A 17,883-nucleotide genomic window follows, 5' to 3' on the forward strand; every position below is an offset into this window, starting at 1 on the left:
AGCGTAGACTTGCCGCCTCTTAGTTCTGAGGACCAACCGACCATCTTGTAACTTCCGCAGTAATGCATCCCCTGATATATTTTTACATCCTTCGTGGCCATTAAGATGCCCCTTTGCAATGTGTCATCTGGTGGAAAAAAATCAGACTAATTCAACCAGGCTGACATCTGACTGTTGACCGTGTTTTTCCGCATATGGATGGTAGAGGAGGTATATTATTGACTATATTTAATCAATTTATGTGACATGAGTAATTTGAAACCTCAAGAATTACGATTCGCCTCTATTAAAATAAAAAACTCAGGTTATGTTGCAATAAAATGGCGTCGACAACCATGCTCTGACGTCATAAGGACATTTCCCAATAAGCGTAGTGCCATGGGCTCTATGGGCGCCAGTCTTAAATAACTACAATTCGAAGACTTAACCTTAAAATTGTGCAAAAATCTAACCTATAAATTTTTATGTTTATTCTCGTTTTTCGTCCGTGTGTATTTAAGAGTATTTAAATATGTTGTTAAACAGTGATACAGATTTATGCTACGAGGAAGATGAGGATGTTGTCATTGCCGTAAGTCATACGAATTTACGGTGTAAATGATAACCTGTTGATGTGTAAAAGCCACAATCAATAACAAATCAAAAAATCATCCGTCTATAATCATCTGAAACTGACTTCACGTTCCATAAAATTTCAGGGAAGCGAACTGCATGAAGCTCTGTCAAAAATGGGATATTTGGATTATGAAGTCGTCTCGGTTCGCAACGACGAACTGTCATCCGTCACTGAGAAACATACTGAGAAGGTTACTCGATTGTTGCCTACACTAACCCTTCGATATTTATTCCTCTCTCTTGCTTTTTATTTTTTAAATCAATTGATATTCTTGGGAAGTGTTTTTCAAAATATGTTATCTGAAGCACCGTGCAGAATCCAAAGTTTGTGGATGAGCAAAAAACTTGAACTCGAAGCCACTAGAAAGTGCTTCGAAACAGTCGATCTTATTGTAATTTGTTCTTCGATTTCCATATCCAGGCATGTACTGGCATTTATCGAGGTTTATGCAAAACCGTTTTGAGTGTTTGTCAATATTTAGTCAAGGTAAGAATGTTGAGGAAACTGATTTACAGTGATAAAATTATCGTCCTTTCAACAATGCAGTCACATTATTTATGTGTTCAATTTTTATATCAGGATACCAAAGCATTGCAAAAACAGCTGACCAGTATATCAGAAGCAAGGTACCTCCTCGACGATCATGCAGCATTGATTAAAAGTCTTTTAGATTCGGATGAAAGGATAGAGCCGAGGCAAGGATTTCACTTGGAATTGTAGACAAAGATTCGTAATCTGTCATTCATGAAGTTTTGTCTCTTTCTTCAATTACAGGACAGCATATGGCTTACTATCTTACTTGAAATACGCAGCAGCTGCTGTCGCAGGATACTATCTTGTGAAGCACAGTTCGAATTCGTTAACTTGGCTGGCAACCTTTTCTGCACTTACGGCTGCTCGATACGGATATCTTAATTGGCGAACGAATCGCGATTTGAGGAAACTTATATCAGAACAAACGGAGCTTTATTACACTTATAAAAGGAGTCTGAGGATCTTGAATCAGTTTTTCCGAATCAATATTGGTGCAAAACAGTCTGGAATGAAATTTAAGTAAGCTCCTAAACCTAAATCTAATGAACATATGCGGTAAATCAGTAAAAAGTTTAACCGAATGTTGCATCATTTACTTATTTCTTATTTTAATTTATTTGCACAGCGATTTTGCTCCAGAGAAATTGAAATTATTACAAACTGTAACTGAAAGTACGATGAAATCATTGCAAATTATATCCAACTTATACTATAGGACAACTTTGAGTATGTTTGATCTTCTGCCAGATTCATATCGGCCAAATATTGATCTCCAAATTGCCGGTCTAAACAAAGACAGTTTTGTAAATATGGGTGAAGTAACGTACGGAAGTTTGAAGGTATAAAATTCACAATCAAGAACGACCTGTGAAATAGAACTTAAAAACATTCTCATATTTTCAGCAATTATTCTACAGATTCGTTCTTGTTCAATCAGAGATGCTGTTGACTTTAGCACATCTTGGTCACAGTGACCTGTTAGGTGTGTGCGACGAAATAAAAAGAGCACTGAAGATGGAGAAAATTGTTGCACAGCTTCTCAAACTAACAGAGAAACACAGAATATCATTAGCAAAAGTGGTCGATGAATTTCACAATTACAGATCCGTTTCTGTCGAAGCAAAGTACAGGTATTTAATAAAAGAGACCCGAGACATATGTAATTTTATTTTATAAATTGTACATATTAATTCATTAATTTTCAGGAGGAGTTTTCCTGGATCGAAATGGCAAGATCTTTACGTTCGCTTGCACCTCACCTCTCATAAGATGCAACATGCCTATAACAAGTTAACGTCGGTAATGGAAGATATAGAAAATCACCTAGACAGAGGAACTAATGAATCTGAGCTTCTCGAAGCTTTGCAAATAAAACTTGACGACGTGTACAAAGATGCTGTGAAAGCCAAGGATCTAGCAGAATTAAGCATGTTAATAGTTGCGCGAATGAATCAAAAGAATTACAATCGAAAAACGGGAAATGATGAAATGTGTGATGTTTCCAGTGGAACTTTGCGGTCGGATATTCCAATAGTCAAAGACACTGATCCAGAAATAATGGACGAAGTTTTTGAGGAATATATTCGTGAAAATCATTCGGATGCTCTGATAAACTCTAACATGGATGATTATTTGGAGAGAAGTTACAAGCTTGATAAGATGCTATCTAGTAATCTTATGTCTGAGTTGAAAGGAGCCTTAATTGAAAAGCAGAAGGATACTAGGGAACGGGAATTGCGTGCGATGGAACGAATGGGTTATATAATTCCAAGTGAATCGCCTACTGCTAATGATTCAAAACAGGATCACTTGTCAGATTCCGACAGCGAAACTGTGTCGATAAGTTCTGTTCGATATTCAGAAGACGCATTGGAACAGAAGGAAAAATCAATATCAAAATGCGCAACAATTGCGCCTGTCCCTCCGCCTCCACCGCCCCTTCCTCCTGGTCTAATGGAACCGAAATTTCATCAGCCAAGAGCAGAAAAAAAAGCAGATGGGGCTGAAAGTGAAAATGAAGGATCTAGATGTTATATTCCCTTGTTGCCTTCGAGGCCTGTTTTGCTACCGTCGTTCTTATCTAACGAGGAAGAAACTTTTATCGGAAGTGGAGAAAATTCTGACGAAGATCTCAGTGCAAATGAATCTGATGAAGAATCTGTAAATACCGACTTGTAGGTAATTTTAGTTTTTAATTTTTATTACCACTCAAACTTATTAAATTATTTTTATCGTGTAGCAATAATTCAAGAAATGTATTGTAAAGAAAATGATCGGCTTTTTCCGAGGAAGTCTAATTAAATGTTTTGATAAAATTCCGAACATTATTATCCATTTATATATATATTTTTTATCTGGGAAATCTCCCATCGGAATTATAAATATATAAAAGTCAACATAAGTCAAGCTAATATGTCAATAGAATTCATCATTTCAATAATTCGTATAGTTTGATTTTTTCTTCGACGGTATATCTTAAAAGATAAATTTAATTATTAATAGCAGTCATTATACAATCGCGATTGTATACTTGACCTAACCTCAATCTAAACTAAAAATGGAGACTCTTACTGATGTCTCCATCCAACGTTTGTGCATAAATTGACAACTCGTCGGCTTTTTTGTTAAAATATTATTGACGTGATATGATTAATCGTAAATTTAATAATTATTTGTTCTTAAACATTCGATATTGCAATCTCAAGCATAATAATTGTTTCGAACTTTTCTGGAAATGTAATTTTTTTTAGGTTATGTGTCCCATTATAAGTTTGACGTAACCACGAATTAAAAACATTATGCGATCGATGAAATAGTAATTATCTTTTTAAAATTCAATTTCTTGGAGGCGACAAAGTTACACGAAATTGTACTCTTGTTTTAATCTTATTTTGGCATCGAATCAACTCTTATGCGATTTGATACAATTAGTGCATGTTGTGCATGTGCAGTGCCGTATAATCCACGGTTCACTTTAAATATTGCAGAGTGATGTAAAGCAATTATAAATTAACATGTGTCAGAGGTATATTTTTGAGAAAATTTTATAATCTCTAAATTTTTAATAATTTTTTATTAATAGATTCATTTAATAAATTCTAGCCGATTTCTGCTACATTGAAAATGTTTTCCACACTTCGTGGAGTTTGCTCGGCAAACGCTAAATTTCGAAATAAAAGAGTCCTCGCGTTCGTTAGTTTTCCAACGCGGTCGGTAAAGAATTTTCCCAAGTTTACGGTAGAGCGATGCAAGGCGCGCCACAATATTCCCGCGAAAATTCAATTTTCAAATTGCAAATTTCACACAACGAACCGGCGCGATATTCCCCCGGTTCTGGCACTAATTCTGCGACCTGTATTGCGTATTGGTGCCTTTATTTTCGGACGAACTCTGAAAAAATGGTGGAGAAGAATAGACCCAAACGAACGCGAGCGATACGCAGCGGCTTTACGAAAGAAGAAACCATATTTATATGGTGAGTTTGAAATTGAAATCCGTATACTCAACTAATTTTTATTCTGAAGAGATACAAATAAGAATTTAAGCAATTTCGAGTTATTGAATCTGCGTTTATTCAGGCTTCCTGGGAGCATTCTTCGCAATGCTTGCGATATACTATGTATTGCACATAGAAAACACTCCGATAACAAATCGCCCGCGCTTCATAATGTTCACCAAACAACAGCAGGCTGCCTTCGAAAAGTTCCAGTTAGATTTGGTATGTATAACGACTTAATGTTGAAGGTATTCGTGTGCGGACTGGGAATTTAAATTTTTATTTTAATCTCAGGTGTAGGGTTTCAAAACTTGCAAAAATACAATTTCTTCTGCAAGTCGTGATCACGCAACAGCTTCGAATTGCCAGTGTACGAACGTTTTTAATTATACAAGCATGATAAACAATAAAGACTTTGAGGTCTCGAATTTCCATCTAAGATGACAATTTTCATGTGCACGATATTTCAACTTGTGCTTGTATTTTTTAGGGCTTCCGTGATTAAGAATCATCTGTGCCGTCTCATCGTCATGTTTTGAAATAGTTGCAAAGCAGAAATGGAATGCCTTCGTCTTTGTATTAATTGAAAGAGACCGCACTTACACTTAACACTGTAACTGTTCTTTTTATGTCAATTATAGCATTTGGAGGAGCATATGGACAAAATCCTTCCGCATAATCATCCGGTTTATCAGCAGTTACTGAAAGTAACAAATCGGATATTAAATGGGAACAAGGACTTGCCATACATCAAGGAAAAAAACTGGACTTTGAGTGTTATTGATTTGCCAGAAAACAACGCCTTTGTTTTACCTGTTTGTACAATATAACGCTTCTGTGAAATCAAATTCCATAATTTTATCTATAGTCAGAGGCCGCTTGATATTCAAATTTAACAACACTGTTTCAGGGTGGAAATATATTTATATTCACTGGCATGCTTAAGATGGTTGAAAATGAAGATCAACTATCGTTCATAATAGCCCATGAAATGGCACACTCGTTGCTGAAACATGCGGTGAGAACTAAATGCACGATATACCTGGATAAAATCTAAGAATACATTATAAAGATTCAAAATACAAATAACGGTCACACGTGGAGAAGAATTTTTCAGAAATAGTTAACTACACAAGTATATCGTAAATCTACAGTTAACATAATCGATTAATATATCATTTAGATGGAACAAGTGTCGAATGGATTTATAATAGATGTCTTGTTACTCCTGCCGATAGTACTTATCTGGGCGTTATTCCCAGACTCGATTGCGTTAATCCTTCAATTGACAGGCTATCAGATTCTTAACATTTTCCACGATTTACCCTACAACAGAGCCCTGGAAAGTGAAGCTGACGAAGTCGGACTGACTCTATCAGCCAAAGTAAGCTCAGATTTGAGAAAAATGAGGACCTTTTCTGAATTTTGGTTTTTCTATTTATCCTTTTCGTTATTCAGGCGTGCGTTGACGTTCGAGAGGCTGTTGTTTTTTGGAAAATGATGCGATCTCTCCAAGAATTGAACGCGGAGCCTTCTAACGTCACATGGCTCTCGACACATCCGAATCACAAAGATCGGGCAGAAAATTTAAACGGATTAATGTCGAAAGCTATCGCTTTACGTGGCAATTATCAGGTCAAAATACATTCAATTAAATTATCCTATATTGTACAGCAATATTCAGTAATTATCATCATCAATAATCTGCTTCTTGTTTCACGGCGCTGAACAGTGTCCAGGACTAAGCCCAGTGGATCCGAGGAAAAAATTCGACGCACAATCAATAAAAGACGTTGAAGCTCGATTGAAACTACGTGGAGTTTTATAACTGTTATTCTAGACCACCGAATAAAGTACGTAAGTAAGAAATTGTGATCAGATTAGAACAGATGTTGCCTATTCAAGGTTTTAAATAAAACGTAAATGTTCCTTATACACGTCCGCTTGATAAGTATCTCTGTTTACTTCTCATTATTTTTTCATACGGTGGAGAAATTTTCAGGATAGGAAAACTTTCGGTAATGTAGAAAGAGGAAAGAGTTTATAAGTATTCAACATATAATCAACATCGTACGTATTTATTTATACTTAATACCTTTACAAAAATACAGCCGACATTGTTCTTGGAGTACTTTGTGTCGCTTAGACACGATTGGAAAATACTAACAGGGTTGAATGTTGATCGTTTACTACATTTTCGCTCATACATTATCCGTTCAGTGAATATCACCCGACTCGATCAGTGTTTTCTGGTTTTTCACATTCTGTTCGTTTTTCTTTCTCATTAGTATCAATAAAATTTTGTGCAGGTATAAAGTAGTAAAATTAGATGTACCTTTGTGATATTTAACATTTTATATCGCAACGGCACGAGTCACAGATTGTGATAAAATCAGATAAAACTCAAATTCTGATACTGCAAAAATCGTACTATGAAAACATTTGATATGAATTACAAAGACGTTTGTAAATTTTTAATCTTTTTTTTTTTTTTATCTGTTTGTAAACTGATTTTAAAATTAGTCCTAGATAGGTTTTATAAATTCGCTCTATTTCCTCGTTCTTCTGTTTTTGGTCTGAATATTTTACATCACTTGCTAAAACGCTTGGTTATAAATATATAAACAAATTTTCAGTAATAAAACCTATCGACTTGTTTCTCTTAGACACCGGCAACTAGTAGGCTGATAAAAATGTGAGAAGCATCGCTATCAATTTGTTTTGTAAAGTCGAAGTATACTTAACGAAAGATTAGCGCCACACGTCGTAGTTACTTTGACACTAAATTATCTACATATTTCTTTTGACGATTGATAATCCTGAGACTTGAGTTTTAACAAATTTATAAGGCACTATCGCGCGTACAATGATCGTGCCTAACATTAAGCATAAGTAAAAAATAAGGGTACTACACAATCACATTATTGTACATACCTATCGAATATGTACGTACGTCAAAGTATAAAGCGAAAATTTCAAAGCGATGTTCAATTAGGATTTAGGCCATCAGATTATTGAAATCATCATAAAATATTCACCAATACGATTTTATAGACGTATGTAAATGGAATATATATGTCTGTATTACGTATTTGTATAATATTGAAGTTTTTTGGAGGAAACAAAGAAGCAAAAACCTACGGGCGAAAATCAAATGAATTAATACAAGGGTGAATGAAATTTTGCGTTAATTTTACATTCGAGGGAATATATATATAATTTTATATATATAATGTTGTCAAAGCTTGAATTAAAACTGGAAAATATTGAACCTGTTTTTTTTTCCAAGCACGGCTCATGGTTTTAAACGAAACAAGTGAATACTGATATTAAATTTTTCTGTATAATATATACCAACAGCATGATTAAAAATTTATCTAACAATAAGACTACAATACTCAACGACTCTCCTACTCATCTCAGACACCAACTTGTCATATATTTTATCCGTAACAAACCTGAAGAATAATGCACTAAACGTAACGTAGGTAGTAATACTGAATTCTATAATTGATGTACGTCGGTTAACAGTTTCCTCTGCTGAAGTTCATGTTGGGAGAAAAAGGATGTTAAAAAACGAAAAGTGAAAAACTAAGAACAAAGGAAAACTATTAATCCTTAAGTGGGATTTAGGGAAGTTGGAAGTTTGTCTTTTTTCTTCTCCTTTCGTCCCAAGAAGGCCGGAGTACGTCGGAATTTATCTACGCACAATTATTATTTCTATCGACATAACTCAATTTTTATTCTTTTTTTTTTCTCTCTCTCTCTCTCTCTTTATTCTCGATACTTTCTGCATCTCGTTCAGAGTTGGCAGTGCCTTTTCATCCAGCCCATTGTCATGGTCGACAAAACGTACCGTCTTTAATAACTGTATAGGAAATGAATAAAGATAGTACAAATTAGAAATTTTATAACTCGAATTGAGATTACTACTGTATTTTTTCTTTCTTTTATTTTTTTTTATGATCATTTGATTTCGAAAGCCTAGAAACTTTCAGTTTATTTCTACGAATGAAAAATTGAGATGAAAAACTTACCGATAGTAGTTGGGCTTGAACGGACCAGCCTTATTAAGGCCCATGTATTTCGCTTGTTCGTCTGAAAGCTCGGTTAAGTGAGCATCGAATGTTGGCAGATGCAAAGATGCTACGTATTCATCTAAATTGAAAAACAAACGATTGGGATTGTTGAAAGGACGTAACGTGATGAATTTGTTGTTTTTTCTCCATTAAAACTTTTCATGCATTTTTCTCTTTAAGCTCACCCATCTTTTTCGGCAGGAGATAAACGTCGCTCTTGTATCGTCCTGGTGGGGCATTGAAAAGTTCGATTAACGCAAGCGCTTGAGTAGCCGCTGTTATGGATACGACAAACGATGGGATGCTGGAGCATGATAAATTGACTAATCTTCCTTCGGCTAAGAGGACGATGCGCTTCCCATCCGGCCAAATCACGTGATCGACTTGAGACCTGACTTTTTCCCAGGTCAAGTCAGGTGTTCGCAAGCTGTTCTGTGTTTGAGAATTCCTTTTTATTTTATAACAGCCTAAAACTTTTACTGTCGTCGAATCATCAAAGTATAGGAACGAATAAATACGTACGATATCTATTTCCGTGTTACTATGACCCATGTTACAGACGACCGATCCGTTCTTCATTTTGTCCATATGTTCTCGGGTGACAACGTTTTTGTTACCGGTTGCAGTTATAACGATATCAACGTTTCTGATAATTTCGTTAAGTTTCACCACTCTGAATCCGTCCATGCTGTGAATATAATATTGCAATTCGTGTTTTTATCGAGGTCAAAGTTTACCAAATTTCATCGACATCGTAAACTTGGGGTGAAACTGTTGTTTCAGAATGTGGGGATATTTTTTTGAATTCTCTACCTTGCTTGAAGAGCGCAAATCGGGTCTATCTCTGTGATGTAGACAATGCAACCCAATCCTTTGAGTGCCTGACAGCATCCTTTTCCAACTTCGCCATATCCGCAGATCACGACTTGTTTTCCACCAAACATAACGTCGGTGGATCTCTTCAAGCTGTAAACGTGCGTAAATCCATAAATGCAAAGTTTTTACTTTCATTTTGAGCCTTCGTGTTCTCGACTTTGCATGTATTTAAGAATTACGAAACGTAAGAACAACTGGCGCGTTATGTAAACGGCATTTATCCATTCAATATCAATTGATTTCGTAATTTTCCGTCGAGAACATGCGCGATATAATTCGTAAGTATACTACGGATACGTGCGGTAATAATCATGACGTAATATCTTTGTAGAAATTTGAATTGTTCCATGTTTTCATTGAAACTCCATTCTCAATTTAGCCTTGGCTTACATCTTTTTTACGACAATGAAAACGACGCAAGAAAGGGTCGTGGATACAACGTGTCTTTAATACACCGGTATTCTACTTACGTAATTTATACCAAGTATACACGAAGACATTTTCCATCGAGAGTTACGCGACAAAAAGAATAACTTGGACGATCGCCACGACGCTAAGAAATTTTTTAAATTTGCCAATTTTTTTTCCTTCTCTACAACGAGACTGTGGAGAGATAAAGCAATCCTCAGATTTTTGATGTTTCTTAAAAATATTGACTTAATATATCTATACCCCCTGAAGCGGTGTTCCCTCCGCCCTTTTGTACCTGTCAATAATGCTCTCGCGACAGCTGTAAAGATTGTCGAATTTTGTTTTGGTAACACTGTCGTTGACATTCATTGCCGGCACCGATAGTTTGCCAGCTTTGGAGAGCTGATAAAGCCTGTGTACACCGGTGACGCTTTCCTCCACAATTCCTGTAAATACAGAGAAGGTAAAAAATGAAATACGATCGAAGTAAAGAAAAACAAATTCAACCTTCCTTTATAAGAAACAATAAGTTCTTTGAAATTCACTATACGGTAACGCCGTATGATATAATCATATTTTGCAAACTTAGCTCCTTAAAAGTAATCCTAAGATTGCAAAACAGCATTCAAAAGTAGTTTTTGTTCAAAAATTTTCCTTACTTTAACGCTACTGACTTTAATCGCGTAAAGTTTAGAAAGAAATGTGTAGAGGTTTTCGGAAAAGAGAGACGCGTTGTACCGAATTCCGAGAGTAATTTACTCCTCGCTTCTGGCGATTTCGCTCATATGAATTGCAATTATCAATCGTCAACAATCACCTTGAATCATTTTAAACATGGCGGGATATTTTTTCAGCATTAAATGCGTCGCGTCTCCACCGTCGTCTAGAATCATGTTAGGTTGCCAGTTTTCAGCTGCAACACACTTGTCGATGCACCACCAGAAATCCTCCTCCGTCTCTCCTCGCCACGCAAATATAGAGTAATTGGCATGAGCTAGCGCTGCGGCAACTTCGTTCTGCGTTGAATATATGTTACACGCCGCCCATCGAACTTGAGCACCCAGCTGCGCGAGCGTTTCGATGAGAACAGCAGTCTGGGCGTTGATATGGGTGCAACCGACTATCTTGGCGTTCTTCAGCGGCTTTAAAAAAAGCGAATTATTTTTCACAACAATTTAATATTCGAGATATAACATTTTTAAGTGCCGTTTGGTGTTTGCGCCATTGAAATGAAAATGATTTCTTACTTTGTCCTCCGCGGCGCGTTTTCGCAGTGCCATGATTCCCGGCATTTCTTGTTCGGCGATTTCAATTTCTCTTCGCCCAAATGCGTACTGATTGATATTACGTACACAGAAATCTGAGAATCCCTTTTCTGTCTTCTGGATTTTTTCACGCGGCGATACGTCATCCTCGTCCGATGAACTTCCTACGTTTAGATGTACCAAAGTGGGGTGATATGATGAAAAAACTCATTACATCATGTAATTGAATTTATCTCGCATGCGATTGTTAAATTTCGAAAGTTACACAGTACGCGCAATCGGTGAGCGAATGAAGAAGGAAACGAAAGAACCAGGATGTTTGCCGCTTTTGTTGAACACTTTAGTTTTTTTTTTTTTTTTGTCCATGCTTAAGCGATCGGAAATGGAACTAAAATTTATATAATATGTGTAAAAGAAAAGAAACGAAAGAGCAACGTACTCATACCGGAGCTGTAGCTATCAGTGCTGCTAGCTGAGAGAGATCGGCTTCTGTATCGGTTGGATTTCTTCAAAGCGCCAGATTTTGTTTCCTAAAAATTTTTCATTTAGTCGATCAAATTTCATTCATTTACCTGTCGATATATTAGAGTAACGAGAGTTCGTTTGTCCAAGGAAATGTATATAATGGTAACGTCGAACAGTAAAAGAATAAACGACGCGATTGACGCTTATTAAATTATTGTTTATAAAAAAAAAAGACAAAGGAGTGGGCGCCCAGGCCGAAGAAAGAATAACGCATGCTACTGATAGACATAATACACTGTTTGTCCTACTGTAACAGGTGAAAATTGAGGGTATCTCCTAACTAGTTGAATCCGGTTTAAGCCGATAAGGTAAATAAATTTGGTCATAATGTAATAAATTTTCTTTGAAAGATGTAGACGACGAATTTCCATCGTTGTTAGTCAATTTGTTTTCTTTTTCTTCTTAAATCTCATGTCAATCATTAGCAATTGCTTTGTGGGGGGCAAAAAGTGCTTGTGCAAAGCGTTGCTAGCAGAAATTAGTAATAATAATAATATATAATAATTGAGAGGAAAAATTTTTTCTGTTTTCGTTACCTTCGATCTTTTTTATATATTTCTTTTTTATTGTAATTTATATTATTATTCTTATTATTATTAGATAAAAGAAACTGAAGAAAAATTAATAGACAATATAATAAGGAGGATAAATTTTATCACAGCGCAGCGGCTGAGGGTATTATCGTCAAAAGCTTAAGAAAACTTCGAAAAGCATCCGATGCGATATAAATAGGGAAGAAACAATATGTCGTTTTCCTGTTAATCACACTGGACCGTGCAGACAGCAGTTTCCATTGTTTAGGATGTAATTGAATAGGCTTGTACCGTAAACAAGTAATAACTGCCGTTACAGCGGTGCTATACTAATACTTCTAACAGCACTAAGTCTCGTTTAATAAAAACGATGCCAACATCAGACCTACTTAATCAACAATTCAATATAACATAACTTGTCCGTCTATTCCGAGGGATATAATTAACTCTTTCAATTGCTCGTTGTACGTCTTTGTGTTGGCGTATCTTGTGGCACAGCTATTTAATTAATTGAAATTGCAGAACTGGTCGGGTTTGTGGTTTTCAAAAGTCACAAGTACTTCGGTATGTTAAAGAAAAATGAAATCTTTTTTTCAAATAACTCGATCAAAACTGATATCAGAAATTCATGGAATGATGATCGTAATTCAATTAACGGATGAGTATATGGAAGGTATATATATCATGTAAGTTGTAAATGTACAAGAGAATGACTGATGCTGTTTGTGGTGATGTGTTGGGTGACGATATTTAACCCTTTGAGTCATAGTCGTAAGTATTTTTACCACTTATTTTACATCAATTTTTTTTATATTCAGAGAACATTTAAAAACATTTCTTTAAGGTTTTTGGCTATTTGCGATAGTATAGAAATAGGTATTCGATACTAGAAACTAATTATCGCGACACAATGTAAATTATTATTGTTAGAAAGAGATTGATTGAAAAAAAATCGTAAAAATTGAAGGAATAATACGTTTCCGAGAAAATTAATTCTCTACAAAAATTATGAGCTTTCGGGGTCGCCGATTACGAATCTGAAATCAGATTTTGAAAATTCAGCATCGCAAATCCAATCAGCGACCCCGAAAACCCCTGCGTAAAATATTTTGACCGTATTCAATGAAATTCGAAATTTGTGTCCACCGTATTGAATCCACGATTTAGAATTTTCAAAACCTGATTTTGGATTTGGAAAACATGGAATACAACCTTCTTACAAAAGTTGACTTAGCATAATAATGTCTGACTCAAAGGGTTGATAATCTAAGTATTCCGTTCAACTAAATCTAAGTGCGTATTACCTGATTGCTATTTATTATATCATGCATTTGGTGACTCGCTACTATTGGCATGCTAATTGTTTTTTTGTCTATGTTCTTGATTTTTCTTTTTCACTTCAAGCGCTAAAACTTGTCGTTGTATCTAACGTAAAAACAACACTAATAGCCGTATACACGATCCAGTTTAGGTTGGGATTTCAAGGCAGATATAAACACTACAGCGTTAGAGATTGTTGAGATTCGTAGACAAACAGTCTTACTTACTAATTTTGCTCTCGGGCCGTGAAAGGCATTATTTGAAGCCTCTAGGCTCTGAAATCACAACAACGAGCACTTCATAATTCACCTCAAAATCGAATTGTTCTACGTTTTATTATTGTTATGGTTTTTTTGTATTCTTTGTCTTTTTTTTATTTCTTTTTTTTTTTTCTTTATCGATTCAAATTTTTTTTTTTAAATTTCTCTCTTGAACACCAGAGAGGATAAATGGCAACATACATAACACATGAATATATGGGATCATTGTATCATAGGCTGCGATTATCAAGCTTTAGATAATTTCTTTTACTTTTTTACCTATTACCAAAATCATTCGACGTGCGTTTGTTTGTTTGTTTTTTTTTTTTTTTTTTTTTTTCTCTCTTCTTTGACAAGCCAAGCAAACTATAGTCGTCGTTTACAGCTAAAACTATTATTACGCATTGAAATAGAATTGCGATTTACCTGAAAAAAGAAGAATCTGTTAGCTCGACTATTCGTAAGAAAAATTTATCTTCTATTATAGTTAATATTATTGTATCATCATCGCTCTTCAAATAACAATGTTTCTAATTTAAGTAACTAGGTGATTGGGAAGAAAAAATTGCCTCATTGAGTCTAATTGTTACTTTTTACAACTAGTACAAGTTGCATGCGTTTTACCAGCCTCATAAAGAAACATATGCTACAAGCATTCTTCTCAAGTAACATGACAATAAGGTCTAAAAGGATACGTGAGAAAAATATATCTGCTATTCTTCATGTCGAATAATCCATTGTCTCTACACTTTAGTGGTCAAAATATTGTTGCGCATATGCTACGTTTTTTTTTCACCGATTAGATGAAAAAAATAATAAAATAAAAATAATATCGATATAAATCTAATTGGACAGACAAATCTTATGGCTTGCAGCTTTTCTCGACTATACAAAAAAAATTTTCCTTCAATGCGATAGTTTGTGTTTTTTTTTGTTTTTTTTTTTTTTAAGGCGTTGACTACAGCCATGCTTTGGAGGAATATGCGCTCAAACATAAGGGAAGTGTAGCGGTGTATTGAATTAAAGTACATATCGGGCGTTGCGATAAATTTCTAGTCTTCTTTACATTTACAATTTTCAATGAAAATTGTTTTTTTCACGTGTATTTTTGTTTCTTTCTCTTTGTCCCAAATGAGAAGAAAATAAAGTGTCCGTTTTCGAAATTTTTGTTCGTTTCTTTTTTTTTTTTTTTTTTTTTTTTTTTATCTTTCTTTTTTCTCAACAAATAAACACGACAAGATATTTTTAGACTAATCCCTTGCGTCTGATAAAAGTAAAGTAAGTATCACTACTTTGAAGAGTCGATCTGATCGATCTACGATTACAGATGATTGATTAATAACAAACGGTATTAGTTTCTTAATACTCTAATACCCCTTTTCTTTCTCAACAATGATCGTGTAGATTAAGTAGGTCGACCTACATTACAATTATACCAATAAAAATGATAAATTTTTTTCATGTCCAACAGAGTGAAGCGAACGCAAGGAAAAAACAAAATTTCTAACTAACTACAGGCCTGTTTCTGGCACAGCCACCACACATTATTATTGTCAAGGTAAGCAAAAGAGCAGGTGGCAAAAATAGCCAGTGAATTGTGCAAAAAAGAAAAGAAGTAAAAAAAAAAAAAAAAAAAAAGAACTCCTATTGTCTTGAACTCTTATAAACGTATTCGCCAAAAACAACACAAAAAAAAAATTGTACTGAACTGAAAAGAAAAGAAAATTACATCGGGCTATTATTGACTCGATTATTTTGTACATTTGTGCTAAAATATGTGTCTCTCTTGTTTGCCAATTATTATTATGAATTGAAGTTCAATTGTTGTCGGAATACTAGTACTACACTGTGACTAAACTACATGGCGTTATGCATCTTCTGAGAGTTTTGTATGGTGGTGGTCCATTCTCGGATTGCAATATTCGAATTTTGAGTTGACAAAAAATGTTCTTTCGTCCCATTTTCTTTCTGGAAAATTTCAAAGTTATGCTTGCACAAAGAAGACTTATTTAAGCTTGAGCTTTAAAGTTCTAAAACTATTACTCTGTGGTGTAAGAATACAGTTTTTGCCTGTTTTTGCAGTCATCCTATTAAACAATATTTTCAAGAAAAAATAAAAAAAATTCAAGTATTGCCGCGTTTTTGCAGCCATTATTTGAAAAGTTCAGATATCGCATACTTCAGATATAAGATATACTAAAATGAAAAGCTTAGCAAACGGACTGTCCATATAGTGATCTGGTAATTTTGTTTGGTGGTTGTAGATCAATTGACTCAACTGATTTACTTTCGAGTTGAAGAAAATTAACAATCAAAGTGCGTAGTTTGGGTAAAAAAAAAAAAAAAAAAAAAAGAGAGAAACGCCGTACAATAATCGGTCTGTTCCGGCATCGATATTAACTTGTACAGATGCATATGTGGGTCGTGACGTTTTACGTGCTATAATAAAAGTACAAATTTTTGGCTAGGTCAAAAGTGTCGCACGATTGAAATCTTTCGGTCATGGGTTAAAGTAATCCGGTATTTCGGTGTGACTTTCATCAGGCTGTGTGAAAATACACATTTGTCATTTGTCAGATGTTTTTACCTTCGTTACGGTGCCCGGATCCGTAACTGGACAATCGGAAACCCGATTTCTAGCATCTTTTCCAGACGTTGTACTGTCGGGACCGTCACCGCTGTCCGCCATTTTGAACTGATCTACTTGCTGGTCGATGTTCGATTGTTATATTTTGATTTTTTCTTACTTATATACTTTATTCCAGTTATTTTCACGCCACCTGACCACCTCTCGAACAAATTTTATGCTCCGAATGCCGAGGATCTCGCTAGCTCTCACTTACGCACCTCAATACTGATATCACAGTCTGAAGACTTTCGAAACGCCGTTATCGGTACTACATACGCTGTTGATAACGAACGAAGGAAGAATGCTAATTTGAGCTAAGTGCTCCAACAAATTTACTGACTTTGCGCTAAAGTACGGACGACGTCACGTAACGAGCTCGTCGCTTCAAATAAACGACTTTAATGTCATGTTGGCGATACCGACGATCAACGACTCCGAACGAGTCTGCCAAACCCCCCGTCGACTGACTGCGACGTTCTTGTGTTGTTCCCTTTGTTCAAATTCTCGATAAAAGGAGCGCGTTTTCCACTCCTGCGACACAATTCAACCCAAAGCGATATCATTGGCTGGGTCTATCAGACACAGCAATTACATCGGTTTCCTGGCTGCGTCGATTTGTGTCAGAAACATTTCTGTACATGAAAAACGGCCACGGTGTTTTGGTGCCCTCTCCTAAACCTTTGGCGAACTATTTGGTCTAGAATCGAGCCTGAGGGCTTGCTACGATCTTTCACTTTTCTCATTTCCCACCATCTAAGCATTCTGATTGGCTTGCCAAATTTAGTCAATCAATCGGAATGCTTGAATGGTGGGAAATGTTACAAGTGAAAAACCGTAATATGCCCCTTGGTTTGAGTAGCGCTTTGTAACGCGAAATAGGTTTTTATAAAGTCGCGTTGTATGAAAACCTCAAAATCGCGGTGAGCCAAAACACTTGTACCACTCAAACGATCAGGATGAAACTTGTTTTAGAGGTATAAAATACGAATTTATAATCACCTTGAGAGCAATTATTTGGCACAAGTAATTCTAAAAAAAATTGAAAGTCGTATGCCAATTTCACATAGGTATTGACGTGACGATTATAATCCAAATAACTACGGACCCGGATGATAAAACAGTTAACTCCTTCGTATAAGCATAGAAGATAATTGTTTTATCATCAGGGTTCTTAGAGTCGTCACGCTAAAGTTAGGCCTTTTATAATCAGTCTCTCTAAAGTTGAGTGAATTTCACGCGAGACCGTCGATTAGAGCATTTATAACTGGATTCAAGCGCTCCGAGTGATTGGAGTGCATACTCCGAATGCATCTCAAAATAAATTGTAAGATCTGCCAAA

The 17,883-nt window shown here is 35.5% G+C and overlaps 3 protein-coding genes across 8 annotated transcripts; 2 read left to right on the plus strand and 1 right to left on the minus strand.

The window, feature by feature from the left end:
• The first annotated feature begins 402 nt into the window (after nt 1-402).
• On the plus strand, nt 403-3,465 carry LOC124410987. The gene is made up of 8 exons (XM_046889766.1): nt 403-571; nt 699-806; nt 1,037-1,102; nt 1,196-1,311; nt 1,391-1,669; nt 1,776-1,989; nt 2,054-2,280; nt 2,356-3,465. The coding sequence occupies exons 1-8, from the start codon at nt 512-514 to the stop codon at nt 3,326-3,328; spliced, it is 2,043 nt and encodes a 680-aa protein (XP_046745722.1). The 5' UTR covers nt 403-511; the 3' UTR covers nt 3,329-3,465.
• Nucleotides 3,466-4,218: 753 nt separating this feature from the next.
• LOC124410984 (metalloendopeptidase OMA1, mitochondrial-like) lies at nt 4,219-6,536 on the plus strand. The gene is made up of 7 exons (XM_046889763.1): nt 4,219-4,625; nt 4,729-4,868; nt 5,288-5,461; nt 5,557-5,664; nt 5,830-6,030; nt 6,105-6,281; nt 6,379-6,536. The coding sequence occupies exons 1-7, from the start codon at nt 4,274-4,276 to the stop codon at nt 6,472-6,474; spliced, it is 1,248 nt and encodes a 415-aa protein (XP_046745719.1). The 5' UTR covers nt 4,219-4,273; the 3' UTR covers nt 6,475-6,536.
• A 1,891-nt stretch (nt 6,537-8,427) lies between these two features.
• LOC124410982 (adenosylhomocysteinase-like 1) lies at nt 8,428-16,984 on the minus strand. 6 transcript variants are annotated; one of them, XM_046889758.1, is made up of 11 exons: nt 16,503-16,984; nt 13,883-13,930; nt 11,723-11,807; nt 11,260-11,441; nt 10,830-11,154; nt 10,308-10,458; nt 9,539-9,691; nt 9,248-9,413; nt 8,911-9,157; nt 8,684-8,804; nt 8,428-8,514 (listed from the first exon to the last, which is right to left on the minus strand). In XM_046889758.1, exons 1-11 carry the CDS (start codon nt 16,602-16,604, stop codon nt 8,508-8,510), a joined length of 1,587 nt encoding a protein of 528 aa, XP_046745714.1. In that variant the 5' UTR covers nt 16,605-16,984; the 3' UTR covers nt 8,428-8,507. The 6 variants fall into 6 exon arrangements, with proteins under 6 accessions (XP_046745714.1, XP_046745712.1, XP_046745717.1 ...); XM_046889756.1 differs by having other exon boundaries at nt 11,717-11,807; XM_046889761.1 differs by lacking the exon at nt 13,883-13,930.
• Nucleotides 16,985-17,883: the final 899 nt, after the last annotated feature.

Source organism: Diprion similis, chromosome 10 (assembly GCF_021155765.1).
Source record: "Diprion similis isolate iyDipSimi1 chromosome 10, iyDipSimi1.1, whole genome shotgun sequence".
NCBI classification, from domain to species: domain Eukaryota; kingdom Metazoa; phylum Arthropoda; class Insecta; order Hymenoptera; family Diprionidae; genus Diprion; species Diprion similis.

Bases quoted from the DNA above. Each gene is read 5' to 3' on its own strand.
- LOC124410987 (XM_046889766.1), top strand. From the start codon at position 512: ATGTTGTTAAACAGTGATACAGATTTATGCTACGAGGAAGATGAGGAT. The intron at 807-1,036 runs GTTACTCGATTG...TTCCATATCCAG, and splicing joins CTGAGAAACATACTGAGAAG to GCATGTACTGGCATTTATCG. The intron at 1,670-1,775 runs GTAAGCTCCTAA...TTATTTGCACAG, and splicing joins CAGTCTGGAATGAAATTTAA to CGATTTTGCTCCAGAGAAAT.
- LOC124410984 (XM_046889763.1), top strand. From the start codon at position 4,274: ATGTTTTCCACACTTCGTGGAGTTTGCTCGGCAAACGCTAAATTTCGA. The intron at 5,462-5,556 runs GTTTGTACAATA...ACACTGTTTCAG, and splicing joins ACAACGCCTTTGTTTTACCT to GGTGGAAATATATTTATATT. The intron at 6,031-6,104 runs GTAAGCTCAGAT...TTCGTTATTCAG, and splicing joins GACTGACTCTATCAGCCAAA to GCGTGCGTTGACGTTCGAGA.
- LOC124410982 (XM_046889756.1), bottom strand. From the start codon at position 16,604: ATGGCGGACAGCGGTGACGGTCCCGACAGTACAACGTCTGGAAAAGAT. The intron at 13,931-16,502 runs GTAAAAACATCT...TTGTGATTTCAG, and splicing joins ATCCGGGCACCGTAACGAAG to AGCCTAGAGGCTTCAAATAA. The intron at 11,155-11,259 runs GTAAGAAATCAT...CTTTTTTTAAAG, and splicing joins AACGCGCCGCGGAGGACAAA to CCGCTGAAGAACGCCAAGAT.